Source organism: Micropterus salmoides, unplaced genomic scaffold, assembly GCF_014851395.1.
Source record: "Micropterus salmoides isolate LMB-PRFRI ecotype aquatic unplaced genomic scaffold, ASM1485139v1 Ms_hic_scaffold_16, whole genome shotgun sequence".
NCBI classification, from domain to species: domain Eukaryota; kingdom Metazoa; phylum Chordata; class Actinopteri; order Centrarchiformes; family Centrarchidae; genus Micropterus; species Micropterus salmoides.
Genome location: NW_024040707.1, coordinates 21452010 through 21476204, shown reverse-complemented (window position 1 = coordinate 21476204; position 24195 = coordinate 21452010). Strand labels below are relative to the sequence as shown.

Sequence of the window (24195 nt, the reverse complement as noted above, 5' to 3'; positions counted from 1 at the left end):
TCCCAGACCAAAGGCAGGACGCTGGGGCAGAATAATTTGTTGTTTGGTGTGTTGTGTTGTACAGCACACTAAGGAATAAAAATGTGCAAATGTTTACATTTGTTATTTCTTTTGTGTTCATCATGTGAAAAGATTTTTGAGGGGGAGAATCACAAGCAACATAAGTAATAACCAGTTTTTGTAGTATTCAGTTTTTGTCTTGCATGTCATATCTGAGGGCAAAGCCTGTTTTTTCAGCAAGATTGAATGGTTTTGAGTGGAGAGCTTCATTTTGACCTGAAAATAGCATATTTGGGGAATTGGGTGAGAAGTTGTGGATTTGTGTTAAGATCTTTGAAAAAAAGATGCATAATTAGACTCGTGAGATCTTCAAGTGGAGACACCCACCCAGGGGTTATGAGTGGTATTGCATCTCCAGTAGATCACTTTGTTGTTCTCATTACAATCTAAAAAGACATTACAGAGACAGTGCATGGCTGCTAATGGGTTGAAAGATGACCACCTTTACGGTCACATAAAAATGTTTTTATGGTTTGCTCAATTCAAATTTTGAAACGCATGTACTATCCTTAAGTAATTCAATTTCCTGCTATTTTATACGTGTACTGTTTGTGTTCTACTTTTATTTACAGCCATAAATACTTACCAAAGGTTTTGCAAGTAGTTTAAATTATAGCTACATTTGGTGAGAATACCTTTCTACTTTTACTTTGGTAAGATTTAGACTTTTTAAGTAACAGAAAGGATCCTTCTTCTACCACTGTCCCTACTTCTTCAGAATAATCCACGACAGCATTGTGAACAGTTTTCATTGGAACTATTTTTTTTACTAATAGAAAAGTGGTTCATGAATCTGTTGCTTTAACCTGAAGGCTTAACCCACAAATGCTGACATATTGTGTTTTTGGCTGGCTCACCTTGACACAGCAGAGAAGACTGCATGCACTGGCACCACCTTATCAGGATCGGGGGACAGAATCAGATAGACAGTCCAGTCTCACAGCATAGGGAGCTCAGCCAGACTCCTCTTACATCAGATACATGCAAAGCTGCGTGCTGTCCCTTAAGGAAACAAAATGTAATTGTGCAGACTATAATTATCATGACTTATGGAGACAGTGTTGTTTTTCATGCTCTTAAGGACAGGAGTCAGATTTCATCTAGAGCAGGCAGAAGAAGGCACAACAAGCAGAGACAGAAGCTACTGTTCAGTTTGAGAACAGTGACAACTGATAAAGGTGATGATTATTTTACTGACCAGTACATGTATGGATAAGGACAAAAGAAAAGACAGTGTGTAAAACTGCTGAAGTCCTGGGAACAATAACCCTAAGCCTTCAAAGCTGATTTATGAGGACGGTGTAGACATCTTATGAAAGCTTCTGTACCCTTTACATTTTTAGTTTGAAGGGAATGAAAGAAACACTCTTTTCATAAGTGTGTAAACATCTTCGTCCTTTCAAAATGGCAAGCATATTTTGTCTTCACTTGGAAAGAGCCATAGTTTAATTGCACATTAACCTGAATGGAGTGTCTGCCTATCTCGTCCCTAAAAACCTGTCTTGTCGAAAGTGATGCTAACTTTAAAGGAACCATTCGAGTTGCCTGTCCTTGATATTCATGGCAAAGAGTAAAAAAAAAAATCTAGACAAGCAGTGTGAAAATAAACACCACAGTTAAACCTGACTTATTACAGTTTTTCCCAATTGCTTGAACTCTATAAGCAGGCTTTTTGAAATAAAATTTTTCAAAAAGCCCACCCATTTTCCTAAACTCTACACACAAATCCCTTCATTTCTCATTGCCTGCACCATGTGGTCATTCAGAAACCACTGACATTCAATACTGTTCACTCAAGTCAGCACAGCTTTGGCTCAATTAGTACACAGCTACCCAGGTGGAAACACAGTCAAAATTGATAACACACCAATCAGAAACTTCAATAGATAAAAGGGCCGGAGTCACTTCATTCAGTTTTGGAACAATGGATGCAGAGAAATGTGAAGGAAGAGGTAGAGGACACCAGAGAGGAGAAGGAGGAAGAGGAGGAAGACATGAAGGAAGAGGAACAGTATAGGAGGAGAAGGAGGTGGAGGATGAGAATCTCTGGCCTGTCCCAGACCAAAGGCAGGACATGTTTACATTATTTCTTTTGTGTTCATCATGTGAAAAGGTTTGAGGCCACACGTGACATTACTAATAATCAGTTTTTGTAGTGTTTTGAATTTATCTCACCAATGTGTAAGACTGTGTTGTAGTGTGTGTGTTTTTGAGGGCTTGTGTGTCATGTCTGAGGGCAAAGTTTGGTTTTTCAGCAACATTGAATGGTTTTTAGTGGAGAGCTTCATTTTGACCTGAAAATAGGTTGTTTGGGGTCTTGGGTGAGAAGTTGTGGATTTGTTTTTAGAGTTTCAAGAAAAAGGGGCATAATTTCAAAATAGGATTGAATAACTGTAAAACACATGATGAATATGAGCAGTGAAAGTGTTGTTTTGTCTTGGTAAGAACATAATTACGACACTGATAGTGTTTTTATTGTGCAACCTTAAGTGTCAGCAGTGGTGGACAGTAACTAAGTCCATTTGAGGTAGGTACATGTACTTTACTTAAATTTTATCTTTTCATGCCACTTTCTACTTCTAGTCCACAACATCCAAGGGAAATATTGTAATTTTTACTTGACTACATTTGAATAACAGCTATGAGCTAAGAGTTTATAAAATATATTTTTTTAACTACCCAACAGACAGTTGGCAGAAAAACTGTTGAGGTTTGGACTGTTGTTTGTTTTTTTTACAAACAATCAATCAATTAATGGAGAAAATAATTGGCAGATGAATTCATAATGAAAATAATTATTTGTTGCAGTCCGATACAAAATAGTTCAAAATGAGCTCCAACTACAGCAATAAAATGCTGCTTTTACATTAATGCATGAGTAACAATAATCTCATGATGTAATATATACTAGTATAACAGTCTCAGGGGACATTTTTCTGCATTGAGTACTTTTACTTTCAATACTTTTGATACATTTTCCTGATTAAACATACTTTTACTTAGGCTAAGTAACATTTTCAATGCAGTACTTTGCAATGCTTGTACCAAAGGATTTTTACAGGGAGGTATTACTGCTTTTTCTTAAATAAAGGATCTGAATACTTCATCCACAACTGAGTATCAGCGAGGATGTAACTAAATCACCTTCCATTTCAAAGCTTACATGTAACTCCTGATTATGCCAATAGATGGCAATACAGGGTCAAACTGAAAACGTTCCATACTGTGTGGGGGATTTTTGGAAAATAAGAAGATACAATGAATCTCCCTTGTTAATTACTATACAAGGTTCTTTGGGAACGATCTTTGATTGTTGCATACTGTACAAAAGCCTCTAATAAAGGTTTGAGTTCAAGGGATATTTTGCATAAAAAAGACAACCTAAACCACAACACAAGGAATAAAGGCAACACAGACAGAAACAACAGAATATGCAGCACACTTATAAACTTAAAAGAAAATGAACAGCAGCACTGAGGTAAAGAAACCTGATCAATAAAATCTACAACTGATGTTTTCATAACCTTGTCACATCCCAATCATCAACCACACATTGGGAAAAGTGGTCTGCTGTCACACCCCATCCCATCAAAAAGATCAGGATCCCCGAAGTGCAGAGGTGAGAATGTAACTCAACAGGCACAAGGACCCAGCATCCTCTGACTGGGCTGCTCAGCCTGCAGGTTGTGTCCTGGGGTATTTGTCCAAAGTGGAGTACAATCTTGTGCGCAAGAAGTGAACATGGAGAAGCACTGGTCGGCAGTTTGTGCTCTGATTTTTACACTCGGTGCATTTCTGCACTTTAACATAGTATTTGCTGCAGAAGCTGGCAATTTAACAGGTACGTTTGTTTTGACTGAGATGGTAGCCTAATATTAACAGTAATCTGCCAATTTACTTTTGATTTATGATTGAGATTCAGAGATTCTTCCAAAGCTGCCCACCTTAATGTTGTCCCATCACATAAGGGGTGTGTGTGTGATGAAGACTGTCCTGCAGATCACAAATGCTGTGTCTTTGACTGTGGAGCTGTCTGTGTCCCACCTGCTCTCAGTACGAGTCACAATGTTTGACTTTTGTGTGCAGCTGTTTAAGCTTTGGTTAAATCTTCTCATTGACTGAACTGACGTGGAACTCAAGACAGAGAGTTCTTGAAATCAAAAGCTGATGTTTTCCAGAGTTTTCTTTTAGCCCTCTTTCTTTATATGATTTTCTCTATTCCCTTCAGCTAAGCCAGGAGTGTGTCCTCCCAAGCAAGGGGACCTCGGGCTGTGTGCTGAATTTTGCTCTAATGACAGTGACTGCCCCAAAAATGAGAAGTGCTGCTCAAATGGATGTGGACATCAGTGCATGACACCTTACACAGGTGAAGCTGAAGGTGGGTTGAAAGTCCCCTTGATGTTGTCATGTATTAAAGTTTTCTCAATTTATCCGTTGTTCAACTACCTTCTCTGCTACTGTGAAATTTGTGCTATTGTCTGAGTGAAAGTGTGCCACACGTCCTCTTCGGCATATGAATCAACGAGTGATGCAAGAGTATGTGTCCAATGAGTGTGCGTCCACTTCTAAATGAACTGCTCTGCTGGCCATGCATGTAAATAATGTGTTTTTTTTTGTTGTTTTTTTTTGATAACCCCATAACGTTTCACATAAGAACGTCCTTGTTTTACCTCAATGGGTCCAAAACTGATCCACTCCCATATTAGTGAAGTGAGGCAAGTCTGGAGTAATTCTTTCTTTCTGGAGATCAGCCATTTTTTGATTACACATTTTTCCTTTGTGACACTTGCAAAAAGCACAACTTCACAAGATGTTCCTTGCTGCTGCAATGGCATGACTGATTCAGTATTTTTCTCTCAATTTGGAGAGGATGTAATTTCTCCCGCCATGCCTCATCTGTTCATGAACATTTTTAAGAAATAACATGGAAATGTGCTGATCTTTACACAGGATCACTGGGTGTTTGCTCTCTTCGGGCATTGCAGTCCTGGACAATCTTCCACCTACTCTTAACCATCCATCTTCTAGAACAAGATTCAGTTAGTAGACAGGGCTACTCCTTTTTACAAGTTTCCCTGTCCTTAGTGCACAAATCTCATTGTCAAATCTTTCCCTCTGACAGAACTGAATGATAGCGTTTTCTGCTGCTAATAGATCCTCAGCTGATACATTTTCTCGTCCCAATGTTCCAATGATGTTTTCCAGAGTTTTCTTTTAGCCATCTTTGTTTATATGAATTTCTCTTTTCCATTTAGCTAAGCCAGGAGTGTGTCCTCCCAAGCAACGGGGCTTCCGGCTGTGTGTTGAACTTTGCTCTAATGACAGTGACTGCCCCAAAAATGAAAAGTGCTGCTCAAATGGATGTGGACATCAGTGCATGGCACTGTACACAGGTCAGTTATAAACAAAGTGGTAAAATCCCTCAAATACCACTCCAATAGTGTTTGTATAACCATTTGACATTTTCTTTGTTATCGTACCTCTACAACTGAGTGTGTTTTTGCGTTTGGTGTGTCAGTGAAGCGGATCCGCTGTGCTCTGCCCACAGGGACCCCCATGTGTGCGGAGTACTGCTATCATGATGGTCATGGTGTTGGCGCACATTTTAGTTGTTTCGCATGCGTGCTGTTTCCTTGTGACTTAAAATAATAAAATAAGGCAAAATAATAAACGTTCAAAAGTTTGAACTTAAAGTGGGATATGCCAACCCATTAATTAACATAACGAAAAAATAAACATTTCTTCAACAATAAATTTAACTGAAGTCAGTCCACATAATTACACAGAACTGAATGATAGCGTTTTCTGCTGCTAATAGATCCTCAGTTGATACATTTTCTCGTCCCAACAATTTCTGGCTTCCAACATTTACTTGTCAACATAACGAAGATCAGCTGTTGCAAACATCACAAGTTGCTTACTGCTTTGACTCATCTCCAATAGAGCCTTCTTGACCTTGAGTAACCATGCAACTGCAACCTTCAACCTTTTCCAATCAGAGTAATATGTGATGAGTCGATCAATTGCACTATCCTCTTCAATAGTTATTGTGTTTGTAGAGATCTCTGTTTGACCTCTGGATCATCCTCTTCCACTGTGGACTCTGTATCCATGTTTCTCTTGCCTTCCACAGGACCTCTGGAACTGATAACCACGTCTTGCTGTTCAGAAGCTTCTGGACTGTCAGTCTTCTAGATGCATCATCTGCTGCATTTTGCGATGTGTGAACACAGCGCCACTGTGCTGGGTCTGAAGCTTCCCTTATGACAGCTATTCTGTTGGCCACAAATGTTTGAAATCTTTTGTTTACATTGCTGATGTACTTCAAGACTGTGCTACTATCAGTCCAGAAACAGGATCCTGGCAAAGAAAGCTGTAACTCTGATTCTACAGCCAAAACAGAAGCACTGAGTTCCATACGAGGGGTGTTTACGGTTTTAAGAGGTGCAACCCTTGCCTTTCCGAAGAGAAAGGAAACATGTACATGACCTGGTTTGTTCTGTAACCTCAGATACGTTACCGTAAAAGAAAATGAACAGCAGCACTGAGGTAAAGAAACCTGATCAATAAAATCTACAACTGATATTTTCATAACCTTGTCACAACACAATCATTGAGCACACTTTGGGAAAAGTGTGTCTGCTGTCACACCCCATCATCCCATCAAAAAGATCAGGATCCCCGAAGTGCAGCGGTGAGAATGTAACTCAACAGGCACAAGGACCCAGCATCCTCTGACTGGGCTGCTCAGCCTGCAGTTTGTGTCCTGGGGTATTTGTCCAAACTGGAGTACAGTCTTGTGTGCAAGGAGTGAACATGGAGAAGCACTGGTCGGCAGTTTGTGCTCTGATTTTTACACTCAGTGCATTTCTGCACTTTAACATAGTATTTGCTGCGGAAGCTGGCAATTTAACAGGTACGTTTGTTTTGACTGAGATGGTAGCCTAATAGTAACAGTAATCTGCCAATTTGCCTTTTATTTATGAAAAAAGTGCATGTTTTTTTTCATTCTAGAAAACCTTTGTTAGCTATCCTAGTTATCACAGCTTGAACTGTCTCCTTCTCTGCTTCACTGCCTCTTTCTCTCAGTGATCCTTCCAAAGCCAGGCCACTGCCCACGTCTCCTTAATGTTGTCCCATCACATAAGGGGTGTGTGTGTGATGAAGACTGTCCTGCAGATCACAAATGCTGTGTCTTTGACTGTGGAGCTGTCTGTGTCCCACCTGCTTTCAGTAGGAGCCACAGTGTTTGACTTTTTCTTAAGTGTGCAGCTGTTGCTTAAATCTTCTCAGTGACTGAACTGACGTGGAACTCAAAAGAGTCCTTCAAATCAAAAGCTGATGTTTTCCAGAGTTTTCTCTTAGCCCTCTTTGTTTATATGATTTTCTCTTTTCCCTTCAGCTAAGCCAGGAGTGTGTCCTCGCAGGCAATGGGGCGCCGGGCTGTGTGCTGAATTTTGCTCTAATGACAGTGATTGCCCCCAAAATGAGAAGTGCTGCTCAAATGGATGTGGACATCAGTGCATGACACCTTACACAGGTCAGTAATAAACAAACTGGTAAAACCTCTTTAGATACCGCTCAAGTAGTGTTTGTGTGATCATTTGACATTTTCTTTATAATCGGACATCTTTAACTAATTATGTTTTTGTGTGTTAGTGAAGCGGGGCCGCTGTCCTCTGCCCACCGGGACCCCCATGTGTGCGGAGTACTGCTATCATGATGGTCAGTGTCCAGGAGAACAGAAGTGCTGCAAGACAACCTGCGGCCATGCCTGCAGCGAGCCCTGCTGATTGGATAGCCAGCGACTCAGCCACACGCGTGCACTTGCTTGCTTTCTTTCATGCACCAACACAGAAAATGTAATGAGAGATGAGAAATGTTATTATGATCAATTTTTCTAGCTTTTCAACTACATAGCAGCACAATTGACACACACAGCGTAGTCACACAGTCAGGAGAAAAATAGTTGGTAGGGTGCCACTAGGGTGCTACAAAAGACCTTAAATATGTTTGTATTACAACTTGAGTTTACAAGTAACCTTACATTTTGGTCAAGTAACAGTATTTTTGTATGAGTAGTAATACTGTATATTCTAGTATCTGCTATGTATTCTAATTTGAAAAGTACTGTACTTTTTGAGTTTGAAGCTATGGTGCAATTTGTATTTCTTCATATTTAAACAAATAAATGTTTGTAGAACCTAGAAATGTGTTATGTATTCATCACCTTGCTGGTCTGGAGTTTCACAGGTCTCTTTTTTTTAATGGGCTATTTAGGCAAGAGGTTGACTGAAAAAACAACAACAAATGATGATATATACCAAGAATGGAAAGTGGTTACTGGCAGAAAACAGCACTATCTAAAGAGGTGTCCAAGAACGTCTGCTGCTAAAAAGTGTACTTGTCTAGCTAATCACAAACATATGTGCTAAATAAAGTCACATATCCTTGAAAACAGCCTCTGAAGGCTGAGCCAGCAAAGCTATGTTCTCCGGGTCTGTTCGTCTTCTTGCTTGGAGATAACAGTTTGCAGCTGACCAGATCTGAACAACATTTACGCGGAATGCTGCTTTTCCCTTTGTTTTTGTTCCATGCTGTTGCCAAACGTGCAGGGGTGAGAATTACTGACCGGCCAAACAGAGAGACGTCTGTGTCCGTTCTCTCCGAGTCTGCCAGAAGTGGGGCCAAGTTTGTTTACACAAAAATGTGGACACTCGGTGAGAAGTAATACAGGTCCGGCTCTGCTGAAGTTTAGAACGGTGTACCTTCTTTCATAGCAAGTGCTTTAAGTAAAATGTTTATTGAAAAGGCAATAAAGGGCATTTTAAGTTATATATATATGCACACACACACGCATACAAACACACAAGACACTTTTTCTTACAGCAAGTGAAGAATAGACTAGGCAGACAGCATTCAAGGGGATACTGTTGTTATTGGTAAAAAATATATAAAACAAATGTATGGTAGTATTTTGGTGTGGTCATTTCCATATTTCTATTCACTATAAGACACACTGAAACTGCATTGAACTGATGAGTATATAAGTTATCAACCTGACAAACTAAATGCAATAAATGCATTTCTTATGAAGAGATCTTATGATGTGAGCTGCAAACATTTAACATTCAAGCATGCATCCAACAACTGAGTGTCATATGAAAGTTGGGTAAGAGGGCTGTTCCATTTCTATAGAAAAAGTAGTTCCATGATTTTTGCAAGCATGTGGTAAAATATATTAAAACAACTATAAAATGCGTGTCAGATAATCCAAAGGAATGAGGAACTATTAAATAAAGAGGATATACTTTAGGATGTTCTATAGTTACTCTTTCACAGGGTGTCAATTTATGGATGGGCATGAAGGCAGAGTTTTTTGTTATCCTATCATAACTGAGGTTGTTTTTGACATTTTGAGAGACTAAGTATGACTAAAATGTCATTTTATGACATTGTTCCTGGCAGGGAGATAGCAAAGAACAGGTCATGAACACAGTGTGAGAACAAAGTGACCGTCCTTTGTTTATCTGACCTCGGAAACTTTGTAAGGCCACAAGTCTCATTGTAGAAGCATCGTTTGTTTCCTCACAGTAACAAACTTCTTCAGAGACCCTGTGGCCTATATTATGATGTAGTGGAGTTATGGCTTCAAACATTCAAAGAACAAAAACAGTCAAACCAAAAAACTCTGATGCAGTTGCCATTGCAGCATACAGCACAGTAAAAGTATGGTTCTTTCTACTTGTTAGACAAAATTCTTCCAAGTAGACAAACTGTTCACATTTCCTTGTCCTTAGCTGGCAGGAAATTATCCCGAATACATTTATACTCAAAATAATTATTTGTCTTCTTCCATTTGAAAAGAAAACCTTCAAGTTTTAAAAACATTCATACCAGTGCTCGACTCTGTGCTTCCCTGAATATCACATGTTTACCAGTGGTTTCACCAAAAAGGAAAACTTCCTTTCTAAAGAGTAGTGGTTGGCATTCGTGGCCAGCCTCAGAGTGGAGGCACGCCCCTCATTTTGCGGATGATGTTGGCTATCCGCTTGGCCAGTCCTGGGCTGGGCTCTTCTATCTGGAAACTCCGGGTCAGTAGGTTGTAGAGAGAGCCGTAGCCCACGGCCACCACAGTGCAGGTCAGACAGATGACATTATAAGGCATGCTGAAGTCTGGAGTTGGCAGGTTGACCAGCAGAGGCTCCGTGTATACGCGCACAAAGTAGCTGGACTCCTCTTTACAGGGAAAGCTGCAGGGAGAGGAGGAATTCTGCTTATTTGACTTTCCAAACGAATGCGTTTCTCTACAGGAGCTCAAACAACACATGAATAAGTAGCAGCAACAAGCTTTTCCCACAGAAAAGAAACAACTCTATACTTACAAGCTGCTGAAAAGTGGGCGGTCTTGAGTGCTGTTCGTATCCATGGCGACAATGCTTGGTACAAGAGAGCTGATTACTGAAGACCTAAATGTTGAAGAAACAGATTTTAGAATAAAATCCTAAAAATAAATGCAAAACCCATAAAACAAAACCGTTCATCATTTTTCAAACCATCCGCTCTTATACCCCTCAAAAATCATACAACGCCTAAAACTTTGGAAGGGACACGAGGGTGGAAGGGACCACCTTCTTTCAGCAACCTCTGGAAACAGCAACTCTATGTGCGTACCCAACATAGAATCCGTGGTTGGGATCAGGGGTGTATTCAGTCCACTTGAGCAGAGCCCTCTCAAACTGCACTGTGACCTCAGTGACGGAATTGGGAGGAAGCTGGACCAGCATCTCCAGCAGGTGTGGCCTCACACGGTCCTTAGAAGGCTGGTAGTGGATGTAGCCTGGTGGAGGAAGAAAAACATGAGTGACCACTGATACACTGTTTTAATGTTTATCCATAGCCATTGTAGTTTTAGTAACTGGGATATATGAAAGATACAATGTGCCAACACTCATACTAATAATTTCATATAATCTAAATGCAATGTTTTGGAAAAAAAACCCAGCACCAAAAAAAAGACTTCTACAACAGCTTTCTTGAAAATATGACTCATGTTCTCCCCCTTCTGGTGAAAAGACGCATCTGCATGGAATTATATGAATCAATAATTCCTGTAAGGAAACTGTAACACATGTAACATCATAAACAATGAAAACACATTCATCAATAAGTCAGCAAAATAATATATGTTAGTAGAAGTACATTATTTTTCTTTACTAAAAATTTCAATATTTTCAATAATTAAATTATAAATATTTATAATTTAATAATTATTATTTTCACAGGTGCTCTGAGCAGTTCCACTTTCCATACAATGTTGAATGCAAACACTGAGAATCAGCCTCTTCTTGTCTTCAAAGCAGCATTTGTCACTGGTTAAAATAACTGCAAGGCAAACTTATAATGAAATTGTTGACCCTTTAGTTGCAGTTAAAATGTTAAAATCTTGCGCAGAAACTTGCTGCTTTTCACTCGTAACTCCCTTACTTCACTGACGCTTGTATGTTGTTCCTCAAATGTAAGTCACCTTAGATAAAAGCGTCAATGATAAAAGCCATATGACTAAATGTAATGTAAATGGACAAAGCCATGCTTCTGTTCTCCACTGTTACTTCATTGAAAACAAACTTGGTGTGAGTGGGAGATTTTTGGAAAGACATTTCTCCTGATGATGTTTTAAAAAGATTTGGGGGGGAAGTAAAGGTGCTCTTGTGCATATAATCCTGATATACATGTACAGTACAAGTTATATCTCTAACTTTTTGGATCACATAAAAAAGCTCTGGTTGATTTACTTAAAGTCCCCGAGACCCTGTACGCAGGATAAGCTGTTGACGATGGATGGATGGATGGATAGATGGATGGATTTACTTAAAGTAACTAATGAAAATAATTAACGCAAGTGTTCACTGCCTGTACACAGAAATGTTACATTGTCTCATTTCACTAAAAGTCCTGTGTAAAGCTGATCTAATTTCTATAATCTAGAAAAGCAACTAGATGTGTCATTCATAGTTAAACTGTTCCTTTTGTATTTGTTAATTTTGGGCCCTGATTAATATTTTGTGCACACAAACACACACATCCTTCTCTGCTTTCTACAGTGACTCACTGGGCTTGTTGTCCTTTCCCTTGCTCTTGACGGTGAGCGTGTGGATGTAGAGACGAAGATACCAAGGCACAGAGTCTAGCAGCAGCACAGGGAAAGACCTGTACGGGTGGTTGTTGTACATCAGCGTGTGAATCTCTCCTGTCTGCAGCCCGTAACCAGCCACATAACGCTCAGCGTGGAGCAGGGGACGCAGCATGTTACCTGCAGGCGGGGAGTTTGAGACAGAGAGGTTTAATGGTGAACCTTGTGGGATGATCTGTTATTGACCTCTAGGAACAAATAGGATCAGTGTCGCTTTGGTACAAAATACAAAGATCTAAAATATTTTGTGTGTTTTTATGTGAAAACAGTCACACATGTTGCAATCTGAAAGTGACTTCAGATGCTGCATGTTGAGGACTTTCGGTTCCAGAACAGAGAACAGTTTGCAAAGGAATAGACTGCACATTCATTGGCCAAAAACCTGCACAATTATTGAATAATGTCAAAGGAAACTTAAAATTAGTCTTGATGATTATAAGGCAGACAACTCTGAGAAAAGAAGAACAGCAGATACAACCGTGAGAGAAAACGAACAATCTGCACACAAATGCGGCTGACACATTTTTGTTTATTCCCTTATAGTCTTTTTTGCATTGAATAATTAAGACTACTGTAAGGCAAGGCAAGGCAAGTTTATTTGTATAGCACATTTTAACAACAAGGTAATTGTATGTTAAGCCTCATCCACAAAGCTGTGTGCTATGCTCTGCTGTTCTCACTTACCCTCGCTGGATTTCCAGCGGATCAGCAGGTTGAGGGAGCGCACAGTGCCAAAGGTGATTTGTTGGGTCAGATCGTAAACAGAGAAGGTTCGTCTGTCCCCCAGCACCACTGCCTGGCTCAGCAGGGGAGTGGCCGGGCTCACTTCAAACTGCTCCCCCTGCAAAATGATATCCAATTTCTCTTAGTCAAAACTATTGCACATCTCCATACAAAAAAAAAGGTATGTTTACACACAGTGTACTCACTATAACACATTGTGTATATCACTGAGGTCTAACAAATGTTCTGAATGCATTTCCTTTCTCATTTTAAATGTTTACTTGCGAGCAGACTTCTTCTTCACCGCCTTTGTTTGCACATTGAAGGATCCCTTGTGCTTATGCACAAGATCAACAAAACGGGGACCAGCTCATAAATAAACAGCTCCACAAATTGCCATTAAAATAACTCCACCGTGATGCTTTTCTGACTTTTCTTTTCAATAAAACTAATCCTCTTTTGCTTTCTGGGAAGTTTGCAGTAAGGGAAATGACTGAACGACAGCATATAATGTGGGAATCAGACCTGAGGGTTATCTGTGACGTCGATGTAGATTTTACTGGAGGAGGCCAGCGGACAAGATTCAGTCAGGGTCCGAGAGAACATCTTAAACAGAGACCACTCTGAAAAAACAAACAGCTTAAGTTAACTAAGGCCAGCAAGGCATGTTTTCTTCTACTTCCAAACACAACAAAGCTCAGAAACTCTGAACAAACGTGGGAAGAACATAAGAATGTGCTTTTTCGCACCTCGTTTGCCCTGCGAAGACGTATGCAGGTCAAAGACCACATTGAGCGTCTGTCTCAGCTCCCAGGATGTGGTTTTGCACTTCCAGTCCTGACACACGGGTCTGATGTGCACTGCCTGGGAATGAAAGCTGCTGTGGAAGAGCTTCTCGGACTTCAACAGGACAGCGAGACCAGCCTGCAAGTGCAACACGACCACATAAAGAAACAGACCAAGAAATTGAGTTAGCTGCAGACGGAGAATTTCTGCCTCATATGAGGTGTTCCGACACGTAAGATCATGGATGTCAGTCATGGGCATCATACAAAGAAGCACACATGGAATTTTGTGTTCTGCTGTGCTTTTTGAAAGAGACACACACACACACCTTGGATGCACATGGCAGGAGTTTCTTCCAGGGTGTCAAATTCTCAGTGCAAACAATCTCTCGTGGGAGGGTGGCATAGCGAAGGAAGCGGTGGTCCGTCACTTAAAGTTCAACACAAAAAACAGATTCAGTCTGTATGTAATGGAATGTGCAGAATCTGCAGCAGCACAGGTTGTAAGAGTTTAAGGTGTCTAATTACACTATAATACAGGTTTTTATACAGCCTCATCACTAGAGAGCTTTACAAAATGGAAAGGGAGATTAAAAGACCCTCTCTGTACCGTTGCCTATACCCAGCGGTTTGAATGACGCACTGGGCTGAACAGTGTTGGTGGAGTCAATGAAGTTCAGTGAAGCGCAGAAGATCCCAGACAAAACATTCGTCAGTTCCTTCCATGTGCCATCCACACTAAAAAGGGCAGAACATTTTACATTTTTCACCTTCAAAATCGTGTCAATGAAAATTCATGTTGTCATTTTCACTCAGCTTTGTTCCTGTCAAATATTAATTATAAACATCAACCTTCATCTTCACTATATTCTTTAGGGTTCTTGCAGTTTATGTTCAGAATGCTAATGTGCTATATATTTTATATTATTTTAATTTATTTTCCCATTTCAATAACTGATGAAAAATACTTCCTACATATAGAATAGTTAATTAACATTTCCCTGTGCCAGACCTAATGGTGATTTCCAAAACTCAACAGACACTGTGAATGTTTCTCCAGCCAATAATTGAATTGCACAATAAAAATGACTTTCTGCACATGCCCCTGGTTTATAAAAAAGTCTACCAGGCAGAGAAATAAGTTTTGTCTTGTGTTATTCTCCCTGTGATTAAGGGATTCACCTTTAGATTCTTGCTGTTCTTTACTCAGTACTCTGCCTCTAATGTGTACTGAGTAAGTTAATTATTTTTCAGTTTTCCAGTTACTATGACTTTTACCAACCTCCAGAGAACTTGCTTTCAGTCAGAGGTACACACCATGGGCACATAAAAAGATAAGCTAGTTCATGAACACTGCAGACCATGTATTTTTAGGCTACTGTCAGTGGAGAAGTCTGTATGTCTGCTTAGATGTTTTTCTTTGTATGATGATGAAAAATGGTCTGTCTAGAAAGGCTTTGATCTTTCTGTAGGACTAACACGAATCCCTGATGTTCACCACTGACACCGGTTACAGAAAATTCAAATATTTCTGCTGTCAATCTGGCACATAACTGAGTGATGTCAACATTGTTGATATCTGGCCAGTAAACCCAAAGGATTAGGGAAAACAGAATTTGTTTTAATCCACAAAAACAGAGCACTTATTTCACCTCTTATGCTCTGCAGCCACCAGAGGGCTGTACTCACTCTGTCACAGAGTCCTGGAACCAGACCCAGAGTTCAGCACCGGGAGGGGACGGCAGGAAGGGCTGCCCCCACTGCATGGTCCTCCAGTAGCCCTGCGTGAAGGAGATGTGCAGCTCTCGCACTGAGAACTTGGAGATGACCTGGCCCAGAGACTTGGGAAATAACCGGTAGTGGGACACTGAAAAACACAATATAACAATACACAGTTTAGGGTTAGAGTGAGCCCAAGCATTGTCAAACAATGTGTATATGACTTAACAATAGAAAAAACTAGGTATTTATGGGATGTGTATCAAGCCTGTTAATCTTCTTTCACAGTTTATCAGTGCTAGACTAGTGTGAGGCTGCGGTTGTGGTTAAGATAAAAAAAAGCCTGAATGAATAAACTACTTGTGTGTCCTCACTTTTATTTTCCAAAAATGTCTATTTTCATTTAAAGCAATCATCAGAAACTGTGGGGCTTAATTATACAGGAACAGATACTCCATGTTGTAAAGAACAAGGTACTTGCAAGTAAATATTTTCAGAAAGTCATCTCTACGCTGTTTTACTTTCTGATTGCCAGTGCATCAAGAAGTCACTTAGAAATCTGGATATTGAAGGTAACACCCAAAATATGTATGATACATTTGGACATGTTATCACTTCTTCACAACTTCCTCGGTCACTATGATAGCCAATATTTGAATGGACGGTATGCATTTCCAGATGCTTTCTATTACCATAAGAAAAATTAACACGTCTAGGACATTTTAGACTCTAAAGAATGGCATGTTTAATCACTGTTAACCAGTTAGCTTACCTTTCTTTCCTCTCATGAAATCAGTTTCCCACAGGGTGCGGAACTGGAAGCTGGCATAAATATCGCCTGAGTGCAGCGGTCTGATGACCAATTCCTCCTGAAAATCGTCTTTAGGCTGCGGTACTGACGGGGGGACCACGGTTTCGGGGGAAGAAGTGTCCTGTTTGTCGGTTGAAAATTCATCCGGAGTTGCCTCTTCAACCTCAGTTGCTTCCCACCGTCTCTCCTCCACCGCGGGCTGCTCGGCCGTCTGTTCCGCTGTTTCGGTGGCTGTTTGTGGATTATCGACCGCAGTGGCATGATGATCACCAGACACAGTCGTTTCTTGACAGTCTGCGACAATAAACACAGACAAACTACATATTATGAGCAGCACAGCCGAGTAGCTACACCTCTGAGATGCCATTTTTCTTCAACGGCGATGGTTCACTTCCGCAATGACGCGTCATCCGTGGAACCAGCCAATAGGCTGCTCCAACATGGATTCTTTGGCACTGACATGAACCTGCTTTGTATTAAGCGAAATGATTACATTTTAAAGATATTTCACGAGTAAATGCTAATATGGAATCATTATTTGCTTTATTCTAAGAAATTATATTAAAAAGAATGGTATTTTAATAAGTAATTTTAATGTGGATGGTAGCATAGGTCTTAATGGTGCTTTTCATGCATTTCTTGCAATTCTGATTTGGGGTTATATGCTTTTGACGTAATAACTTAATATCATAGTGTTTTTTAATGAAATGAACTGATGTGTGCATTCTTCTAATTACACAGCACGATAAAAACATAAATATCACTGATCAAAACAACTTTATAACAGCAAATATTGCCCACATCACCATTAGATCAATGTAGGTTATCCATTGTTGCATTCCGACAAATTAACCAGTTACAGGCAATGTGATACATTCTTAATTAAACTAGCCTATTAAAGTGCTTGATGGATTTAATCTGCATTCATTGCGTTTCCTGCTTAATACAAAAATAAAGCTTATAGACCTAAAATAAACGATGCAAGGGGGAGCATAACTGGATACTGGTAAAGAAACAGACCGACATAAATATTCAGTGTAAGCTTCAAAAATGTATCAGTTTGTGCAGCATGCATAGTGTGTTGAATATTTTGTCGTACTGGTGGACAGGGACGGGCATCATCGGGGGCATATTACCCCTCCCACAACCACACAGCATCGCGCGCACAGCCCAGACACACGCACGCACACGCGCCCGCACGCACACACACACACACACACACACACACACACACACACACACACACACACACGGAATTTCTGCTCAACCATGGCTCCCTGGTAGATGCTCAAAGCGGCTGTTGTCAGAGCGAATTAAATCTGCACTCGCTCGCTGCATTTCCTCCTGACCTTGCCTGCCACTGGTTGGGTTTTCAATATTTTATTCAGGATTCCTGTGCTCTCTCCCCAATGGCTACATCGGATGGACTAGACGGCTGTCTGCAACGAGGCAGATCTCAAAGTGACCCGAATATACTCACCGAACCGGGCATCGATTTGGCTCACGGCACAGGTAAGACAGTTCGCGTCATTGTCTGGATATTCATTTGCTATAATATAAGCAAGAGTATTTTTATGTTGCCGTTTCTTTGGGGATGCAGCGGTTTCCAAAAGGCATCCTTGCTTGCCCAGTGGGATATCAGAAAGCCAAAGGATAATTAGCGCGAAGCCTATACTTCCAACCTTGGACGTAAAATACAGACTAACACTGGAGCTGCAAATTGAAAATTAATGTGCCATATCAGCGTCTATGAATGGCTGCTTGCCCCTCCAGATTTGCGCCTTATAAAGACGCCTGTAGCTGGACTGTTACGGCTGTAAGTAGTATTTAGGAATTAGCGTGTAGGCCGTTTAGTATGACAATAACGCGTGCAATATTTACAGTATATTGCCTTCTGCATGATGCCAACCTCCCAGTTCAGCGCGTATATTTATCGTCACAAAAATCCGCTTGCATTTGTGGTCCATGATGCCAGGCTGAATGTATTTGTTGTCTTACCTAAGCCACCATTAAAGCCTCGTTATTCAGAAGACACGTTTTTTCCCCCACCGTTAGGTTTTGGTGTGTTGTATTTTGAAAAGACTCATATCTTTTTGTATGAAGCCTATAGCTCTGACCCAACATAATGCCAGCTCTGTCACCCACACCGCCCTTCCCTCTTCTCCATACTGAACTGATCACTATTGTGATCAATGACCGGCATTGCACGTGACATAGGCTATAGGTGGAAATACCCCCAATTCAGCACAGCCACGCGCTCACAAGAGATTGGCTTGTCACCCCGTGGATCCTGCAGGTGTGCTTTGTAACATGGAGCCCTTGTTCATCTCCTTCTGTTAGTCATCCCTCTGCATATGGAATAATGAATTGATCTTTCATTAATAAGAGAACACCAGAGAGCAGTCACGGTCTGCACTTCTCTGATAGACTCCTGCAAATACACTTCATGTGGCTCTTGTTGTGTTTGCTGTAAACAGGTCTTGAATTAACATTATACCTTCAGTGCAAATGCATGGTTTGATTTTTATGTAAGCAGGCTATTTGTGGTCACGTTGTGTGGGCTTGGGAAGAGTCATTGTTCACTCCCACACATGGTGAGTTTTACGAACATGAAGAATGCTTGACTGAATGATTCAGAAAAAACCCCACTATCATTCACCTTTCAACTACAACCTCACAAATGAGGCCCCAGTCACACCTGTCTGCACTAATTAACTGGCCATAGCACATTTTTAATGGAACCTTGCTGAATTCAACCCTCCTATGGATGATTTAATTCACACATAGGTGGATGTGCTAATGTCACACTGGGTCTTTGACACACCTGAATAAACAACACAGCAGCTTGGCAGATTAGCCATGCCAGTGTTGAGAGCTAAAACTACATTCAGTATCAGCCTCTTAAATTGGAATAACCACAATTGCATTACTGTTTAAGATGTGAATATTCCATACAAATGGAAGACAAACAGTAAGTACAGTTGTCACTGCAAGGACAATGTCAGTGTCTGGTGACCCAAAGTACACAACATCGCCCACCCCCTGTGTGTGTGGATCATCACTGCGCTAGCGTCTGGGACACCAGTCTTTGCCAAAGGATTACTTTGGCGAAGACTGCCTCCCCCCCAAACACAGTGGCCCATGCAGCTGCAGAGGCTGACACTGTATTCACCCACTCAGCACTGGAGAGAAGAGTCAATAGAGACAGCAGTTACAGTTGACCATCACAGAGAATCAGGGCAATGTTTTGTCTTGAATGAAGTTGCTGTAATCATACAGCAGGAGCCTCAGAGAAGTCAGTGTATGTCTCATTTTAAGTGTTTAGATTTGATGTTTTCTCTTATTGTTTCTATCATTTTTTATTCTGAGAGCTTGTCTTGTGGAAACAGGATGGATACACCCTCTTTGAGCTTCTGACGTATGAACAATATTTCATCGTTATTTAGGTGTATACGTCCTGTGAAAGGAGCAGCTGTATAAAAACGTGTTTAGTCAGTTTGTTCAGACAAGGGCCCTTTAGATTCTCCCACTAATAAAATGTCACTTTCACTCAAACTTCCACTTAGTCACTGCAAGAGTGTCGACCAAGGTAATGGTGTGGAGAGGACACCTTGAAGCTTTGCGGACACGGTGCGTGTCCAAGCAGGGCTCTCCCTGTGGCTTCATTCCATAAAGTAATTTAGCCTGTCCTATAGAAAGATTTGCACAGCTAGAGAAGCACTAGTGAGGAAGATTTAGACGTAGAAGTTTGGAAAGAGTTACATCCGACACATATCATAGAGAGTAGAATGGGAATAGCAGTACAAATTCAGTATAAATACACAAACACAGCGCCGAGATGGTTGCAACTAATGGTTATTTCCATCATCACTTAACTTGTTTAGCTGTTTAAAATTTGAATATTAATATTTTAGTCCATAATATGTCATCATAAGAGTACAATGCTGCACATCACAAATTCCTTAGAGCCAAAGAGGATGTCCTCAGATCGTTTTATCCAACCAACAATCCAAAACACAAAAATATTAATTTTACAAATACATGACACAGAAAAAAGCAGCATATGTTACTGCTTGAGAAGCAGGCATTTAAGCTTGCTAAATAATGAAATGAAAAAAGAAATAACCAAAGTAATTGTCAAAATACTTTCTAATCAACTATTTGATTCAACTAATAGTTTCAGCATTAATGTATGTACAAATGACCAACTACTCCTTTGGTGAAAACCCTGCATACCACTGCAAAATCACTTTTCGTGTGCCTTCCGTCTTGTGAAGTCAGCCAGCAGGGAAAATGACAGAACAGTGTCCCTCGAGCTCCCAGGAATTTGACATCTTGCTCAAGGCGACTTCAACATGGTGGGTCTTCACTCACATAGCAGCGTAGACCCATCGGACCCAATTTGTTCGGTTATAGGACAGCGTCTCTTACCACCAGTGCTCACTGATCAGTGTTTTTTTTAGGTCTCATCCTCCTCCGCCGGTCTTACTGATACCTGGATAATCCTCTCAGATCTGACATCAGAAGAATCTCTGAGGATTGCAGGTCTAAGTGGAGCCCCCCTAATGAACAAGGAGACATATCACACCCTGAGAAAGCTGATATCGAGCCGTGGCGATGACTCACCCCAAACCAGAGCAATGCATTGTACATAATACCTCCCCTATGCTCAGGCCTTGATGAGTAAATATATAATGTGCCCCCCATTTAAAAAGGATTTGTTTAAAATGAAGAAGTAACAAAGTACTCAAATTGGCATTAGAGTCACAGGAAATCCTTACACAACAGTAATGCATAAAAAAGTACAAAACTGCACTTTGTGCACACATATTTTACCAACCAACTTAACTGATGATAAAAATATATTGGCTGTGGAAATGGTAGTGATTCGTTGACACTTTAAAGACCACTGAGAAGGTTGACTCTCATGTCCGCTAAATATGAAGCTACTGCCAAGAGACAGTTAGATTAGCTTAGCATAACCCCTTAACACAGATTGTTGCCAATTTGCATCACACCTCTTCCTTTCAGACTGCAGCTAAGATAGCGTATGTGTTCCCCCAATGCCTGTTCGTGCATTTTCGATACGTACCAGGGAACCTTTTGCAAGCACTGGTTTCTCATTTATGCCTGTTGTCGCTAATTTGCATCATACCTACATTATACCTCAATTTATTTATTTTCTATGTTCTACAAATTAACAATTGCCCCTTAATTTAACATCAGCTTGAAAGCAAATGAAAGCAGAAATCATTTGTGAAATGTTTTTATTGTAAATAAATTCAGGCGTCAAGGGGATAAAGACTGGAAGCGGGGAGAAACAGCCAACCTGATTTCTGCCCAGTGGTAACAAAATCCGCCTACTAAAGCTCACTAATTAATACATTGTTTGTTTAAGTGAAGTAAAAACGACATTATGTGCCAGACTGTTTCCTCGTCTGACCACTGACGTCCTGAAGTATCAGGTTGACTGTCAATTGGTCTTAAGGCAGGCTACCTGTTTCCGGTCCTTGTGCTAAGCTAAGTTAGCTGGCTGCAGACTGTAAATTCATACCGTACAGATATAGAGTGGTATCAATCTTCCCATCTGACTTTCAGCAAGAAAGAAAATAAGCATATTTCCCAAAATGTCACACTTTGTAAAAATGTTTTGCAGTTATTAACGGACAGGCACTTAGTCATCATGTTATTGTGCCATTACAACACTATAGTCCTAAACTACCTGAACCAAAGCATGTCAAAACCACAGAGAAGAAATAATGTTATGTTACATTTCCTGTACCATTTCACTTGAGCTACCGTTGAAGATAATGTCAGAGGTTGTAAAAATTGAATTTGACTTTTGGCTGTGGATTTGTACATGCAAGAAGTGAGAATCTTTCATCATTTGATTAAAATAATCGAAGGAACACAAAGCAATTGCCAATAACTGTTTTATTAGCATAGCAAGTGTTTAAGGGGAGATTTAGAATTTAAAGTGATCTTTCCAATGCAGGAAAGTCAAGTTACACTATGAATTTGCTGTGTTGCCCTGGAAAGAACATTATCTCATCAAAGGGATTTTTAAAGAGGTGGTATTATGCTCATTTTCAGGTTCAAAATCTTATTTAGGAGTTGTACCAGAACAGGTTTACATGGTTTCATTTTCAAACATGATAATTTCTCTCATACTGCACATTGTTGCAGCTCCTCTTTTCACCCTGTGTGTTGAACGTTTCGTTTTAGCATGATCTTTGTTGGGAGTTGCACATACGCAGTTCCTAGTTAAGGACTACTATCCAATCAGAAGCAGAGTAGGGCGGGCCATAAGAAACCAGTAAACACGGCTCCGGTTTTGGGCTGGACTTTGGGCTTTTTCACTTTGCAAACCTGTTACATGCATAAAAAATATATCTCAATAAAGGGGAAAAGCCAAAAAGCATAATACCACCTCTTTAAAGATTGATCTTGAGATTGGGTGGGTATTTGATTTGAAGTGGCTCCAAAATGTGTAGCCTGTAGCACTGTTAGGTTGCAACGCAAATTAAATGTATTCTCACAAGAGCTAAAACAATTAGTCGATTAGTCAATCGCAAAAATGCCAAAAAATCACTGGTTCCAGCTTCTTAAATGTCAGGATTTGCTGCTTTTCTGTTTCATATTACTGTAAACTGAATATCTTTGGGCTCTAGACTGTTGGGCGGACAAAACAAAATATATTAAAACATGTTCTGGGAAATTGACATTTATTAGTATTTTCTTACATTTTATTAGACAAAACAATTCATCAGTTTTTTATTAAAAATAAACAGCAGTTTAACTGGTGATAAAAACAATTGTTAGGTGCAGCCCTAATTCCTACATTACAATTTGGGATTACTATTTGCTCTCACTGGCCAAGTTCATGTGTGTCATGCAACCTTGATTAAAAAGTACGTTTCCATCTCCCATGCTTTTTGAATTATCCTTTAGCTGTCATGAAGTTTATACTTCCTATTTTCAGTAGCGGAGCTGTAATTCACACCAGAGTCACGACTTGATCGTCATGGTCAACCTTAAGGGACTGTGAGTCAGGCCCCCTGTTAATATGCCTATAGCCCCAGGAGAGCTATGCATGCTCTCCTTCATGGTGCACAAAGGTCCCCACAGAGGGCAAGGAGAAACACTCTAGAGTCATCTAGAGTCTGAGAGTAGCTTCCTGTTCACCCTAACAAAACATCTGCCCTTACCATCATGAAATGTTTACTGTTTTTTTTATTAATCAGTTTAGTTGAGACCTTTAAAAGGAATGTGTATTTTAAAGCTGACACTTTAAGATAGTGATGCATATCTGTCAGTCCACGACTGCAAGCTTTGACCCGTTCAGTAATTTTATAGTTTACTCTACTTGGTAAGGATGAGTGATATGAATAAATTAATGTTGTTTTATAATGTAATAGTCATATATACAAATGGGAAACAAAGGAAAAATTTTAATAAATGAGTCTAAAAATATGATGCAGATACTTCTATACAGGGCATGATGAGTCACTGAATGGTATAATGAAAATGATGTGAATCATCATGTGGCGTCACCACATCTCAACCCCACTGAACTCCTACTGTATGGGAGATTTTTCAGCAACGTGTTAGACAGTGTTCTCTACACATGAGGGAGTATCTCTTGGAAGAACGTTGTTCATCCATCCTGTTGAGGTCTTGGAGAATTCATGCCAAGGAGAATCGAAGCTTTTCTTTTTCTGTTCTGTTTTTTTTTGTTTGTTTTAGCTTTTATGTGCCACCCATCTGACTATTGATTGCCAGGTTTCTGGAAATTAAACTGGAAATTTGTCATAAATAGTGAAAATAACAAGTTGGGAAGGTCTTTCTTTTGGCTAATTGAGTGTAATACATATTTGCACATACATAAAGCACTTTATCACAAT

The 24195-nt window shown here is 40.1% G+C and overlaps 3 protein-coding genes across 5 annotated transcripts in view; 2 read left to right on the top strand and 1 right to left on the bottom strand.

Annotated features, from left to right (window-relative positions):
* The first annotated feature begins 3754 nt into the window (after positions 1-3754).
* wfdc2 (WAP four-disulfide core domain 2) lies at positions 3755-8267 on the top strand. Of its 2 annotated transcripts, none has more exons than XM_038722894.1 (5): positions 3755-3901; positions 4289-4426; positions 5316-5453; positions 7463-7600; positions 7720-8267. In XM_038722894.1, exons 1-5 carry the CDS (start codon positions 3802-3804, stop codon positions 7851-7853), a joined length of 648 nt encoding a protein of 215 aa, XP_038578822.1. In that variant the 5' UTR covers positions 3755-3801; the 3' UTR covers positions 7854-8267. The 2 variants fall into 2 exon arrangements, with proteins under 2 accessions (XP_038578822.1, XP_038578821.1); XM_038722893.1 differs by having other exon boundaries at positions 4289-4438.
* Positions 8268-8859: 592 nt separating this feature from the next.
* Positions 8860-16690, bottom strand: pigt (phosphatidylinositol glycan anchor biosynthesis, class T). Its single transcript, XM_038722892.1, has 11 exons — positions 16253-16690; positions 15451-15628; positions 14372-14499; positions 14091-14191; positions 13726-13900; positions 13502-13599; positions 12938-13094; positions 12173-12373; positions 10735-10900; positions 10446-10529; positions 8860-10313 (listed from the first exon to the last, which is right to left on the bottom strand). Exons 1-11 carry the CDS (start codon positions 16656-16658, stop codon positions 10064-10066), a joined length of 1944 nt encoding a protein of 647 aa, XP_038578820.1. The 5' UTR covers positions 16659-16690; the 3' UTR covers positions 8860-10063.
* Positions 16691-17537: 847 nt separating this feature from the next.
* phactr3a (phosphatase and actin regulator 3a) overlaps positions 17538-24195 on the top strand; it is a 34033-nt gene continuing 27375 nt past the window's right edge. For both annotated transcript variants that reach the window (XM_038723570.1, XM_038723569.1), the window contains exon 1: positions 17538-17803. In XM_038723570.1, coding sequence (XP_038579498.1) covers positions 17701-17803 — 103 coding nt within the window. In that variant the 5' untranslated portion in view covers positions 17538-17700. The remainder of the gene's footprint in view (positions 17804-24195) is intronic.